The sequence below is a fragment of the Poecilia reticulata genome, linkage group LG13, assembly GCF_000633615.1.
Source record: "Poecilia reticulata strain Guanapo linkage group LG13, Guppy_female_1.0+MT, whole genome shotgun sequence".
NCBI lineage: Eukaryota > Metazoa > Chordata > Actinopteri > Cyprinodontiformes > Poeciliidae > Poecilia > Poecilia reticulata.
Window position 1 is genome coordinate 17,011,345 of NC_024343.1, and position 15,122 is coordinate 17,026,466.

General features: G+C 40.2%; 1 protein-coding gene across 2 annotated transcripts in view; it reads right to left on the reverse strand.

The window, feature by feature from the left end:
• The window catches only part of prkd2 (protein kinase D2), a 47,152-nt gene that overhangs the window by 13,912 nt on the left and 18,118 nt on the right, over window positions 1-15,122 (reverse strand). The window contains exons 2-8 of one of the 2 annotated variants that reach the window (XM_008425721.2): window positions 3,982-4,120; window positions 3,540-3,671; window positions 3,171-3,370; window positions 1,483-1,666; window positions 1,294-1,365; window positions 1,082-1,099; window positions 69-228 (exon numbers count right to left, since the gene is read on the reverse strand). In XM_008425721.2, coding sequence (XP_008423943.1) covers window positions 69-228; window positions 1,082-1,099; window positions 1,294-1,365; window positions 1,483-1,666; window positions 3,171-3,370; window positions 3,540-3,671; window positions 3,982-4,120 — 905 coding nt within the window. The remainder of the gene's footprint in view (window positions 1-68; window positions 229-1,081; window positions 1,100-1,293; window positions 1,366-1,482; window positions 1,667-3,170; window positions 3,371-3,539; window positions 3,672-3,981; window positions 4,121-15,122) is intronic. The other variant, XM_008425722.2, reaches the window with a different exon arrangement.

Genomic DNA, 15,122 nt, shown 5'->3' on the forward strand with positions numbered 1-15,122 from the left:
CTATTTTGCTTATTGTGCCAAAGGTTTGTAAGTAAATAACAATAGTTTGGAAAGCAGTCGTCTCATACCTTTGGTCTCCACCTGTCCCATCCTGGTTGTTGTCTGGAGAAAAGGATCCGGGGATGCTGCAGGCCTCATCCGAGTCATCCATTGAAGACTTGTCCGAGGTGTCGTACTCACTACTGAAGTCCATGGGCACTTCGGTGTCGGCGCTGGGACTCAGCATATCTAATGCAAGAGCAAAGAGGAGAGAGGGTCTGAGTTGTACTGGATTAAAACAAATCTACTCAACATACCGTGAAAGCCACCACCGTTTGCTACTGCTCTGCCATTACAATTATTACCGTATTTTCCGACTATAAGCCGCACCCACAAAGTTTTTTTTTTTTTTTTTTAAACTGGAAACGTAAAACTACACAAGCCGCACCGGGCTATAAGCCGCTGGTATCTCCGCAGCTCTCGGTTTTTCTCAAGGACGCAGCAGAGGGCTGTGTCTTTAATAAATCTGCTATTTAGGACGCAGTCTTCAACACCGAACTGTGGATTTGTTCATGCAGATCTTACAAGCAGCGGCTATCAGATCTGTACTGCCAGATCGATAACCTTCAACTTAAAAGCGGCATCATATGAACTTCTTCCTGTTGTTTCGATGATGAGGAGGAGGTATGAGTTTGAAAACGTTTCTCCGTCGTGCCTCTAGTTAGCATGTGCTTGTTCTAAATGAAAATTAGCGCTTTCTTCTTTGATTTCCAATTTTGACTTCCAATGATTCATTTCCTACTAAAGCGCCCCCTGGTGGTTGAAGAAAAATACACAGAGTACACAGTTCAAAGCGTGGGGGAAAAGTAGCGGCTTGTAGTCCGAAAAATACGGTACTACTGGCACTCAGAAATAGTAAAAACACTGTTCAGCTGAATTTTAAGAGAAAAGCACAGCTTCACCAGCCTGATAAAAACCAGCACCTTGTACTCCGCTTTGCTTCGCACAGAACTGTAAGCGAGATTTGAATCGAGCGAAATAGAGCAGGAAAGCAACGACCAGGCCTCATGCTTGCATGCATCCGAGCATTGATTATACTTACCACAGTTACTTCTGTTGTCTGAAGAGATAAAAACATTAGGGCCAGTGAGTTTTAGTATTATTAGACAATATGTCATTTGGACTATTTAGATATGTAACATGGTTATATTAGTTCTAACAAAGAAAACATGCATGTTTTCCTCAAATCCATGCAGCTTACACACGACGCAGCCATGTAGATGCATTAGACGTAGGTTTTATGTCTTTGCTCACCTCCAATGGTCTCCCCGAGGCAATCATTAGGAACCTTGTATGCACAGCGTTTATGACAATTGAATTTACAGTCTAGGAGAAATACAAGGAAAGGTTCATTTCAACGGAGCCATTAAGCATCAAATGATTATTTAATATTTTACTTCACAGAAGTGATTTAAAAACACACCCCTGTTCGTCTGTGCTCACCTTTGCACTGTAGGCCCTGCCTGAACAATCCTCGGAGAAGTCTCTTGCAGTACTGGCACACCGTTGGCCGTGTGTACGAGTGAATAGCAAATGTGTGGGGCACCTTCACTTTCGTCATCAGGATCTTGTCCAGATGAACAGGCCGGCCTGTGTAGAAGCGCCGCGCCTCACTAGGAGTCCGAGGCTTGGAAGAAAGAGAAGGGAAAAGAAAAAATTGTAATATTGAAGGTGATTTAGCTTAAAGAGAAGAAAGAATATTATCATCTACTTTTGGCAATTTGTTTTCATTACATAAACTACATATGAAACTAGTTAATTAAATTGGCCAGCAGTGTATCCTCAGTATTTCACGGTATGAAAAAAACAACAAAATTTCACTTGCTACTTTAAGTGTTTCTGTGTAAAGTTGGAATCTGGATATGTGAATTACATTAAAGCCAACTTTAAAGTAAAAAACAAAAAGAACAAAGATATAAACTGATTGATATGTGCAGGGTCTAAGGCTCTTAATAAATATTACAAATAGTGTGGGGCAATTGCAAATAATCATCAAAGGAGAAAGTAAAGTGTTGCTTCAACATGAGTTTTATCATCATTGCTGTATCGGACATGTCAGTAATTATGTATTTAATGAGACACAAATTGTCAGAGGTGTAAATAAACAGTTTTCAAATCCGTGCCATTCCGATTGAATTTGATATTTCTATAGCGACAACTTCAAAGTTGGAAAATAAAGTTTCAGATTAAAAATGGAAGGCATAAATAAGCTTCAATCCTCAACTTCATGAAATACAGAGGCGTAATATATTTCTTATATCTTCGTATATAAGAAGATATAAGATATAAGTGTTATGCCATCTTCGTGGCATAACACTATCAAGACAGTAACGCTTCAGAGACATTGCATTTGTAAGTTTGAATACAATCAATGTTTTAGTTGTTAGTGTAACGATTAGAAAATTAAACACAAACGCTTTACATCCTTTCAAAAAACATTATTTCAGAAAGCAGAATCATCACGTGCTGCTTCTAAACATTGTGCATAGTCAGTGCAAAGTTATTTGCTGCATAGTGCATCTCTGGATATATGTATCATGTCGAGTGGTTAGCAGATATCAACAGATGTATCACTGCAACGTTTGCAGCTAAAACGGATCTCTGAGTGTTTCTTTACCCAAAACAATTGCATGTAGCTGTCCAAAAATATTGCACAACAGCAGCATGATGAGTGTGAGCCAGTTGATAGTTGGGGAGTCAAACGATGATCCCAAACCCATGAAAGTCCCCAGACAACGTTTTGATAGATCAGAAACGTTACATTTCTTTTTTTTTTTTAACAGCTACATTTAAAAAGCCGTTTACTTTAACTAACCAACTGTGTTGCCGTTTGTGTAAAATTGCTGTGATTGTCGACAACTATGTGTGGAATGTAGTTCTGCAAGGTATTTTGGAGGTTTTTAGATGGATATCTGGAAACCTCTAAAACTGCATGCCTGAAAAACATTTAGAGCAAACATGTTTGAAGGCCTGAGTAAAAATGTCTCCATTGTCAAAAAAACACGTTTTTTTTAAAATTAGTAATTCAATGAATATTATCAGCTATTTGAGGAAATGGTCTAGCTTTATTTATTTATCCAAGCTTCATTTATCAAACTGACATACACCGCAGCGCTCTGTGCATGAATTACCATTTGTGTGTGAGAGCGAATTAAACTGGTTTCTTCAGAGCAGGTGGAGGCTGTCCCCACGCTGTAGACCGAATCGCTGGTGGAGAGACGCAGGGACTGACTGCTGCTCAGAGAGGTGGTGGACAGCCGTCGCTTGCGCGCTCCACTGCAGTTATTGGGTATGCTGAATGCGCAGCGCTTGTGGTAGTTCAGCCCACATCCTGCAGGGGGAAGCAAAGATCAAAAAAATAAGGTAGGTAGAAACAAACAGTGCAGCAGAAAGGAGGAGAAGAAGAACATTTGTGGGTTGTAAGAGATCACTTCAGAAAATATGTCTTTAGGTGCCATTGCATGTCTTTTCTGATTATTGTAGCATCCTCTGCTTCTCACCATCACACTTCAGGCCTTGTCTGACCAGTCCGAACAGCATCTCTCCGCAGTGATCGCAGAAGGCCGGGGCTCGGTACGAGTGCACGTTGAGCGCATGGGGCCGAATCTGGAAATCCTCAAATGTGGCTGCCGCTAAAAAGGGACAAAAGTTAAACACAGTGGCAACTGTGGGTGTTAGAAAAAAAAAAAAAAGTCATGTCAGCATAACTCAACATAAAGCAGAAATGTTTGATTGATTAGGTGCAGGTAAAAATTGGAAAGCAGATTGATTTTCTCTCTGATGATGTTTGAAACAGTAAAGGAACAAAGTAGGGGGGGGTGCGTGTGTGGGCGTGTGTGTGTACGTGTGTGTGACAAGCTTCGGTAAAATAAGGACGTCTGTTCAGAACTGAAGCAGGTAGGAAGACAGGAAGAGCTGCACTGTTGTTGGGGAAAGACTCACCTGAAAGCACCACTTCCACCAGATCTCCCTCCTGAATGTCACTTGTGGATTTGACCCGTTGCAGGACATTGTTGGAGGTTGTGTCATGCTTGAACAGCAAAATCTTGTCATAGATGCCATAAAATCCACACTCTGGGAACTGCAACAAGAAGGAAAATATTCATTTAACCATGGGTGATTTTAACTCAGCAATTTACAGTTTGTAGACAAATTCAATTGTGTGAAACTGTTGAAGAAATAAAGTACAGCCCAAGTCATATTTAGTGTTAATACTTAAATTATTAGATCATTATTAGCTTTAAAAGTTACTTAAATCTGCTTTCAGCTAGCCGATCGATCGGCCACCGATCATAATCGGCCGATTTCCGTGAAAAAGTGTATGATCGCTGATCGCCGATCACGGTCTCTTGTTGCCGATACCGATCACCTGCATCTCATTTCGCAGCCTGCCTGTGAAGCTGAACTCCTCTTTCCTTCACACTGCGCAAACGCGCAGCAACAAATCCTAAGCGATGTGGAACTATAACGCACTGAGTGAATGGGGAAGTTTGCGTGTTGCGGCGGAAAATTGAAGCACGTCAAAATGCATCAACACAACGATTCTAATATGGCATAAAAACAATGCCATACTTGACGGAGTTTGGCTACATCGAGGCTCACTGCAGTAAAAAAGACATACGGAGGATCAGATAGCAGGTAAACAATGCCTGTTTTGTTTAGTTTTCTTGGAAAAACTTATTAAAAACAAGTTTTTGTCTAAATTAAGGTGCATTTATGGTTCCTTTTTCCACATAATGTAACCAGTAGTGTTTTAAATAATTATGTGATCGGTATCGGTGATCGGCCCTCATGGGTGATCGGAATCGGTATCGGCAGGAAAAAACCTGATCGGCACATCCCTACTTTCAGCTTCACAAAATCAGACATGACAGATGCCAGTGTTTTATTATGCATTAAAGAAAGATGAAGCCAAACTGGAAAACCTAAAAAAAAAAAGTCAACTCTGCTTAGATACAAAATAATAATAAGTCGTTGAAATGTAAAGGTTGTGTACTCGTATTTTTGCAAGATCTGTCTCAGCTGGGCAATGGTTTGCTGGTTTATTAGGAACTGAACCCTGAAATACGTATAACACAAGACAAGAGTAAAAATAAGAACCTCAAACATAATTCAACCAAGAAAGTGATGCTTATTGTGGTGAACTAAAGGTAAATGTTAAATTCTTAAATTCATCACGATCAAATTTTCTCACCAAAAAAAAAAGAAAGAAAAAAAAGCTTTAAATAGCAAATCAGGCTTGTGATAAACATTTCATTGTTTTATGGAGCTGTTAGGAACACAACGTGTTTCAGTAAAACTATAAATTATAAATATATTATTAGAAGAATATCCCAAAAACAGTAGAAAACAATTTAACAGAACCATCAAGACACAAATGCAACATGTGCACTTCTAGCTTTTGTTTGCAAATTTATTTTATTTTTTAAATATTAACTATTTTTGTCTTTGCATTCTTATACCCTGACAAAATTAAATATTAAAAATCAGAACCTTGAGGAGGATTTTTACAAGGTCATAATTTTACATCAACTATTAAAAAATAATGTAGAAATAGGTAAAAAAAAATAATAATAAAACTCCAAAAGTGCACACTTACTGTACGCAGCCTACATCTCAAGCAATATGACTCCTAAAGCAAATTTTAATCTACATAAAGTTTCGATAACCTTTGAGGAAAGAGTGTAAACATGTCCCCAGAATCCCAGAAGTGCAATAGATTCACAATTTTAGGATTCATAAGCTCAGGGAAACAAACACACGCACATTAGCACGCATGCTAATACGACCAGGTCGCATGTCAAACAACTCGGTCAATGTGGACGGACACACAAAGGAGTAACTGCTTCCTATCTTCCTATTAGTCATATCCAAGTGTTCACACAAACATGTTCAGGTGTTTCCACGGATATGAGATGAGAACGTCTATCAGAAGTCAACTGAGCGAGGGAGGCTGTTACAGGGAAACCCTGCCCTCATGAATAGTTAACGCAGTCTGGTTCACTTCAGTGGCCACACCACACAGGACACCACAGACACACACCCACACGCACACAGTTTTAAAATCATTTCTCTTGTAGCACGTAAAAAATAAGCTCAAAATGAGGAACAGAAAAAAAAAGATTTAAGCTATCCAGTTGGACAGACAGCTCCCTCACACGTTAGCTCACGTAAAAACATTCAAAATGGTTATATCTGCTCACTTGTTGTGTTGCTTTCCCATTGTTGAGACAAGATTCACCATCTGGCCAGACTCTAACTACTTACAGGAAGGGGGAGCGTGGTCTCCACCTTTAAATGACACAATAACACAAATACACCTTCTGGCTAACCAACAGGCACACCCTCCTAACAAACACAAACACACACACCCTGTCCTTCCCCCCCTCTTTTTTTTCCCCCCTACAGCACAAACACAGTCTGTCTCTTAGTTCCCCAACATGCTCTCCAAATCAACCACATCACAAAATCCAGGCCTGGCTTGTAACGCTGCCAAGACACACAGCGAGTCCACCACGCCCCAGCTGCTGGCTACCGCCGCTGACCACAGTCAACAACAAGACACAAAAAGCACATAAAGGTCGTCTTTTCGACACACATTCAAGACCTCTGACCTATTTTGAGAGCGAATCAAACATTAACCGTGTCAAGGGAGTCAATGAAGTAAATCAAACCAAAACAATAAACTACAGTCATCCAAGTAATAAATGTTATTCACTTGATTTTTACTGAACAAAGCCATTCTACATAGCCTGTTGCTCATTAGTTGCAGATGTTTATGCATTTGGCAGGCACTTTTTATTCAAAGCGGCTTTCAAACAAGGATACAATGCAGTGAATATTAAAGCTAACAGTAAAAAAAAAAATAGACAATTTGACAGGTTCCGTCAACGGTAACAGAACCTGTTTTTTTTTCACAAAACAAAAACCGAATTACACCAAGGTTCCCTTTTTTAGCATCCTATATGAGTGATTTACATGGCTAGCATTAGCTATCCTCATCAAAGGATCGTTTGATAGCATTAGTGTAGAAATGCTATCAGAAATGGGCGACAGTGTAGAAATGGAGGGAGGTGAAGACAGAGTGCAGCAGAGAGACCAGGGCAGTCATAAGAGTAAGAGATACTTTCTGAAGAGTCAGGACTGCAAGAGTCTTTTTTAAAGACGGACAAGGATGCCTCTGTTCTGGTAGAGCATGGTAGGACATTTCACAACACATGAAATGACCATTGGGTCTTCATAAAATTCAAGACAATAGTCTGGATTTGCTTGACAATCCTTTGGTGGTCAGAGCGACTCTGTTGTGACAAAGTCTTTGCGAGAGCCTTGAAGTAGATGGGAGCCATTTTGTTAAGGACTTTGTAAATTAACAGCAGTGACTTGAGTTCGATGAGGGTAGCTAATGCCAACCATGCAAATCACTCATATAGGATGCTAAAAAAGGGAAGCTTGGTGTTATTCCGTTTTTGTTTTATGATTTAAAAAAACAACAACACAGTTTTTCAATGATGGTCCACAAACACAATGGCAGGAAACTTGAAATAGCATCCCATTGAAAGACGACTATCCAATATTCAAGGCAAGTAGAGCAGGAGTCAGCAGAATGGTGTCATTGTCTTTGAAATATGGAAATCTATAAAGACTTTGTCAGAAGATAGAAAAGATCAAATGCCAAGGATCAATGCTTAGCATCTACTCAAGCTTCAAACTCAAACTTCACTGAAAACTAAAATTAGACTCTAAAGTGAATGGCGCTTACTGATAATGGAGTATATTATGGGGCAAGCTGCATGTTGAGACAGAGAAAGAAACACAGTTTTAATTCATGCCGACAGCTGAAACAGTCGCATGAGGTACATAAATGTTTGTTACAACAAAAATGTGTTTCCATCTCCCCTTTAGCGCAGTAACTCTTTTTCAGAAAAACAAAAAACCCACACCACATAAAACCTTTTTTGAGAAAATTAAAAAGTTGTTTTGAATTCTAAAATTTTCATCTATTTCTCATCTTTTCTAATGCAACACATCAAAATGGGCTTCAGAAAATATTGATATAAACATGGCGACTGTCTTTTTCCAAATACAGATTAAACTGAAAACTATTTCTGTTAATTGGGGTGAAAAAGTATTTTTAGGCCTGAAATAAAACATGCAATGGAACAGGAACAACGTGGCAGAGATTTTTCCCTCATTTTTATTTGACTTTTTTCAGATTTTCTCTCTTAAGTTTTAGGTTTCTTTTTAATCCTGACAGACGCCTGCAGGGAACGGTTCTGGCTCCTGGACAATTAGACAATACAGACATCAATAAACTCAGACTTTACTCTTTTCCAACAACAGCCCAAAAGCTCTGTGACAGCAGTGATTCATGTAATAGCTACATGAATCAGTAACATAGGACCGCCACAACTGAGGCCCAGCGCTGCCATCTGTAATTACAAAACACCCACAGAGCCGAGATCAGAACAGACTTCAAGCGCACAAATCCACCACCAATCATCTTCTACAGGCGACTCTTAATGTCAGCCAGTCTACCATAAACTCCCCGCCGTTGCCGTCGCCGCTCCTCTCGATCCGCAAAACTCAAGAAACAAGGCAAGTCATAAAACCCTCCACCGACCGCTCAAAAAACACTCGACGCACCGACCGCAGAAAGTGACTGCCAAGTCTACGTAGACCACACCTCTTTACCACACCACTGAAATGCAAAAGGTTCAGACTCCACAAACCACTGCTGCCTTCAGAAAAATACCCCACTTTTCTTAATCTCGCATTCAGTTCGCTGTGAGAGCAGAGAGCAGGACGAGGATAAAATATCTGATTTCGATTTTAGCTTTATGAGAAATACGTACAGCTACGTAATCACCCCACGTGTTTGTGTACACGGCGAACAGCAGGTTGTGCATGTAAAAGGTTAGGAGAATGTTCTTACTTGGGATTATGTGAGTGTGAAAAGCTGCATGTGTCATTGCATTTACTGTACAGGCAGCATGCCTTGCCTGGAGGGGAGGCGGCTCTCGCACTGTATCCTTTATGTTGTCAAGCGTCAGGTTTCCCACTGCTTCCTGTTCAATCTTTGGACCGATGAACTCATTATAAGTTAAATTAATTATGGATTAGACGTTCTTCACTCAGTCATTTGATTCTATTCCCAAACACTTGTTTTCCTTGGTTGCAAACAAAGAAACGAGGCACCGTTAATGAGAGGGAACGTAAAATTTTTACTGCCATTTTAGCAGCTACTGTAAAATTGCTATGAGAAAACGGCATCATCTGCATGTTGAAGTTTTGGACGCTGTGAAATTCTTTCATATAACTTACTTTTTGAAATCATTTCAAAAATATAAGTTTTGACTGAGAAACTAAAGGAAAAGAAATCCTTAAATGGGACTCGTTGTCTTTTCTTGGTGTATGGGCTACACAAAAAAATTTTCATTGCATTTTCTACACCGAATCATTACCAGACATTGAGATTTCATTTTGCTTAATTTCAAGCTTGTTTCAGAATGATTAAACAATAAGCCAATATTTGATATGAACCAATAATCTAACAACTACTTCCTGCTGTGGTTAACTTTCTGCCGTCGTCAATTCAGGGCTCATTTCATTCAAAAACGCTAAATTACAAACGCTGTCAATTTTAGGGTGGGATTATTTACGTTTGTCCAGTCGTGTCACTTTTGTTTCAGCCGTGTGGGTTTATCGAAAAGCCACAGGGTGGCTCAACTAAAGACAGACCATCTTTAAATAAAGACTCAGCATGTGTGAATAACACAAAGACTTTTATGCCCCGCTAAGAAAGCCACTTCACTTCTGCTTTTCATCCTCCCTGTCGCTTCCCCTCCAGCATCTCAGCATGAAACACCTCCAGCCCCCCGGCCCATGTGAACGAGCAACTTAGGATTTTGTCTGATCAGAAAAAAAGCAAAGTACGAATAAATGAAACACTTGTGCGACTTTTAATGAAAATGTAGTCAAAAAACAAAACACAGCTACGTTTACTCTGCAGATACCCTATTCCGTATTTGCCTCAAATAATTTTAAGCATGCAAAATATTACTGAATATATATGGCAGCTTCAACTTCAACAACAGGGCTACACGCGAGTACGTTAGATAAGGGACAGCTTATGGTCCTGTTAGATCGTTTGGCTTTGCAGTTCTTCAGAACGACTTAAATGTTTTGATCAAAGGGGGAAATTTCACAACATCTCAGCACTATTTAATCACACATTTAAGCCACAACTTTTACAGGTTATCGTAGTCCGTTATTGACTCTGCCGTAGAAAACATCTCTCTCTTATTATATGAGTTATGACTAACTATTTTATTCTGTCACTTCCAAGCAGTAGGAAGTGGTGATGTCGGCCCTGTGGTTCTCTGTCAAGGTGTAAAATTAGGTGTGGGCAAAGATACAACACATGCCTCACAGATAAAGATAAAAAAAAATAAAAATAAACCTTATCTGAAAAAAAGGAATAAAACTTTAAACTTGAATACTCAATAGTCTTCAATTACTGAATGTATTCGAGTGGAAATCTCTAATCTTGTATTTTTGCAACCTTTTCTGCGTCAAGTTGAAGGTAATTCTGACCCGTCGCCCAGTAGTATTATGAACGCTATCGCACGTAGCGAATCGCAGTGATGTGTTGACTCAGAAATATGAAGTCGTGTGTCATTAGCATAATCCATGCTGTAGCACATTTATTAACCTGTGTTTGTTTAGGCACAGATTTATCACAGAATTATACAAAATAGTCCCGGTTTGCTAAATAAGTTCAAAATCAATCTCACAGTGCCAGAGTGGTGATTAAATTATAAAACCGTGGCGCAGTGTGGAAAGAAGTCACAGTAACTGAGTTAAGAGGATGATGTTGAAACCAAACTTCACTTGTCTTTGTGTGTCTAAGTGTGTGTAAGTGTGTGTGGGGCGGACATATGACATATGACTAGAGAAGTGAGACGTTCCAGAGTGCAGGGGCTGGACTGGTGTTTACACAGCGCAGTTCATAGGAAAAACAACCCTTTGGGGAGAACCGGAGCCAATCTTCATCTCATGTCAACGGGAGCTCAGAAAGTGGGACCGAGCACGGCTAAATGTCGAGGCTCACCATCCGTGACATTAAGTCCTGTCCACGGACTGACCTCTGCGGCGCTACATGCTCCTCCAGACCGATGTGATCTCTGGAACAGGAGCTGATTATCACAACAGGAACCTGATCCGGCCGCTTTATAGCCAAGAGGAAACCCACTGCATCCCCTCAAACAGCGGACATTGTTCAAACATCCACATCTTACTGTGTGACAAATAATAAGGCCGACCTCCTTCCCACCCCCCCCCTCACTCCGGCACACGTGCGCATTCGCACTTGCCGCCTCAAGGACCACGGTGGCGATTTATGATGACCCTATGTTCACTGCGTCTGTGTGCGTTTCTCTCCTAAATGCGGCGCGGTCCTAATTGTGTAACTGTAACTCTCTCACCTCATTAACGCACACAGGGGTTTCAGAAAGAGCCTCACCTTTCTGAAAACAATGAGGGCTTTAATGGAGGATTGCTCTGGCAACAAGCATGCAAAGACGTCAACGTCCTGCACTCGCCGGCTCTTGACAACAACTCAGTGCAACACAGGAATTTTCCCTTTTGTGCTCGTGGAGTTCGTAATGGAACAAATGTAAAACTGGCTCTCTGCGCTATTTTTAGACCTGATGAAGTCATATGCTGGCAAAAAAAAAAAATACAAATATGGAGCGGATCATCAAAAAGTACTACAACCATCTCCGTGTCATCAGCCACCTGTGGAGTCTGGATGTCTAAGAAGATCTGTTGGTGCCTTGGGAAATAGTTGAGGAACGGTTCCATCGCATAGCAATTTAGAAAGCGATACGAACAGCATCATCAAGCCCCAGGGCTTAAAGACAAAGAGAGACGAAACGAAGACGTGTCAAAAAAAAAAACCCTGACTAACACGGTAAGCCCCAGTGATGTCACACTGATCTTAAATCATCAGCAACTCGAGATGATCTCCATCATCTTGTTTTACCCAATAGGCAATGAAAATAATTTAGCATATCATGATTTTTTTTTTTTTTGTGGAAGAATCATAGATGAAATGCAAGAACTTTTCTCTTTTTTTGGCACTGATGCTCTCCCCGCCTTCTTCGTAAACAAGACGCATCTGAGAACTTGGGAGATTCTAGAAAGTGACTGAAAGTGTGTTTACAGTAGGAGAGTGTGATTTCCTTTGAGGCGGTGGATCAAATGAGTGTTAAAGTAGAGTTCAGGATAACAGGGAGTAGAGGAGGGGAACACATCGCCAAAGTTTGCTCACACACACTTTAAGCGGACATCTCTGGAGACGCCGAGTTACATCATATCTGCGTGACTTCTGCTGATTCACTGCCTTCACAGGCAGCTCAGTGATGTAACGACAGATCAGACATTACCCTCATTCTGCCTTTGTACTTTTGCGTAATTCGTCTTCAAGCTGTTAAAAGAACCCGGATGTTAGAAATGTATTGATAAACCTTAACCATTTCCACATTTTGTCACGTTGAAAGTAACAAAAACAAGTATTTTAATTACTACTTTATAATTCTGACATTGTGGTACTTTGCAGAGCAGAAGGCCAATGACATGTGGCCCATAGTTTTCACTGGAAGCCTTTTCATGCAAGTCTTTACCATTTTTGCACGTCTAGCCACTGGACGAAGCATGTCTAAGAAAAAGAAACTTTCAATTTTTGCTTAAATTCTCAGTTGAATTTGGGATCCGAATTTGAGTTCAGACTTTGATCACCTTATTTGACAAAATAAATAAATAAATAGAAATGGCGTCATGAAAACTTGACCTTCCAAGACGCTCTCCTAGCAGTGTGATCGAGTCTGAGCCCTGAGCCACCTATAGGAAAGAAGAATGGGCCCAAACATCAGTCTAAATTAGCAAAAACTTGATTCTACAAAGCACCGACTCGATGAGCTGAGTACAAAAATCACATGAAACATTTGAGATTTGTGCTTGTCCACATGTACGCCTTTCCTTTTTCAATGCTACGAGCTACTTGGTGTTGGTCTGTCACATAAAATACCAATGAAATACAATAAAGCTGGAGAGTCGTAACGTGACAACATGTGGGCCGGAAGAGGAATTCATCATTTTGTGAGGCACTGCTTCGGTATCACACAGCGACACTTAGGTAAGCTTCAATAATGAATGGACACATGCAAAAGCTTGTGGTAGCACTCAATCAGTGCATGTGCAAAATATGTGCAACTTCAACTCTGGGGAAAGTTTTCTGTAGCATGATAATAAATACTCAACGACTGCAATTTACCTGGGGGGGAGAAAAAAAAGAAGACGACACATTTAGTCACACGAACTGTAACCGCAAAGCCAAATACGCAGGTAATTTGTATTTCTTGAAGTCACCAAGTCAGCTTAAGGCAGGATTTTGTAGACGATTTAAAGTTTCAAAGTGGAAACCCTCCTGGACAAAACAAAGATGGGAGGCAGAGATGGCCAAAATAATTTCGGACAAAACATGGGAGGATATCTGCTCTGAGGCTCACCGAGTTACTAACTCAAATACATGGAGGGAATTTAAATGGAAAATTATTAGCAGATATTTCAGGACCCCTGRTGTAGTTGCTAAAATGGATCCTAAGGTCCCAAGCTTGTGTTGGGACCTTAGGATCCCTTAGCTTGTGTGGTTCAAGGATCCCCAACCACACACACGTTTTTTGGTCCTGCCCCAAATTCAAAAACTTTTGGGATGAGGTGTATAGAGCTATAAACCGTATCTTTTCTGGGGTCATCCCAAGGGATGTTACTGTTGCCTTACTCGGTATTATTCCTGATGGTTTGCAAGGGCGGGCCAAAATGTATTTGTTAAATGTTCTTTTTACAGCAGCCCTGAAATGCATTACAATTAGGTGGATGCAATWGGAGCCGCCTTCTTACGACTTATGGGTTCAAAAAGTAAAGGAATTGCATACAATGGAAAAGATAACCTACTCACTCAGACTTCAAAAATCCAAGTATGACCTGCGCTGGGGACCTGCAAAGGCCCTGTTGATTTAGTTAAACCTAATGGATTTGTCTTTTGCCTTATGTCGTTTGGTTTTCTCTTCCAGAGTCCATTCTTATTTAAATGGTGTACAGTGATGAGTCTATAAACATGCTGTAGCTGTAAATTGTTATTCCAAGATGTTTATTGTATGGAAAACATGATATTGTCAACATTTGTATTATGTACCACTGAAGTATGGTTGTACTTTGCTCTGCTGAAAAAAAATGTATTAAAAATCTAAGTAAAAAAAAAAATAAAGTTTCAAAGTGGGAATGAAATGGGGAATGAGTCATGGCAAGCAGAAACGTGAGATCACAGAGCCACATTCCACCAGCAGACATGAAAACAACTAACTAAACAGTTCAGATGGCAGCTAAGAGCGGCGCACGACAAAGAGCAGAAGAAGAGCACGTGTCACCTCAGCTTAAACCATTGAGCATTGAGATCCTCTGCATCAGCAACATTTTTCTTTCCCCATTTGATTTAGCCAGGTTAGAAACTCTGCTGGTCTTTCTGCTCTTATTGTAGTACAATGAGACAAACTGTCGTTTTCCAATAACTTTATACACCAAGTAAAATACTATCAAAGGCAGTTTTATAAGTGAAGATCCTGTACAAATCTTTTTCTATGATGCCGTTACAGAAGAAGCAACAAATAATATACAGCTGGAATTAAAAATGTCGGAAAATTCAACTACAGAGAGGCAGAAAATCTCTGCTAGGTTTGTTCCTCTTTAAGCAGCGTTGTGAAATATAGATCTACAAGACAGAAGCGTTGCTATTGTCCTTAAATGATGCGTCGGATGACGTTCCGAGTTTGGAAAACACCTGTTGTTTTCTAAAATAAGCCTCATTTAGATTCCTAGAAACCAAAGGAAGGATAAAACAAGCATTATAAAAATCTCAGAGATGCAAAGCGATGATAAAAAGCGCAGTTCCAAACAAAGTTCCAAGACAGAAAAGGTTTTGTTCATTGTCCAGGATTAAAACGAAGTGCCTGTCCTATAACTACAAC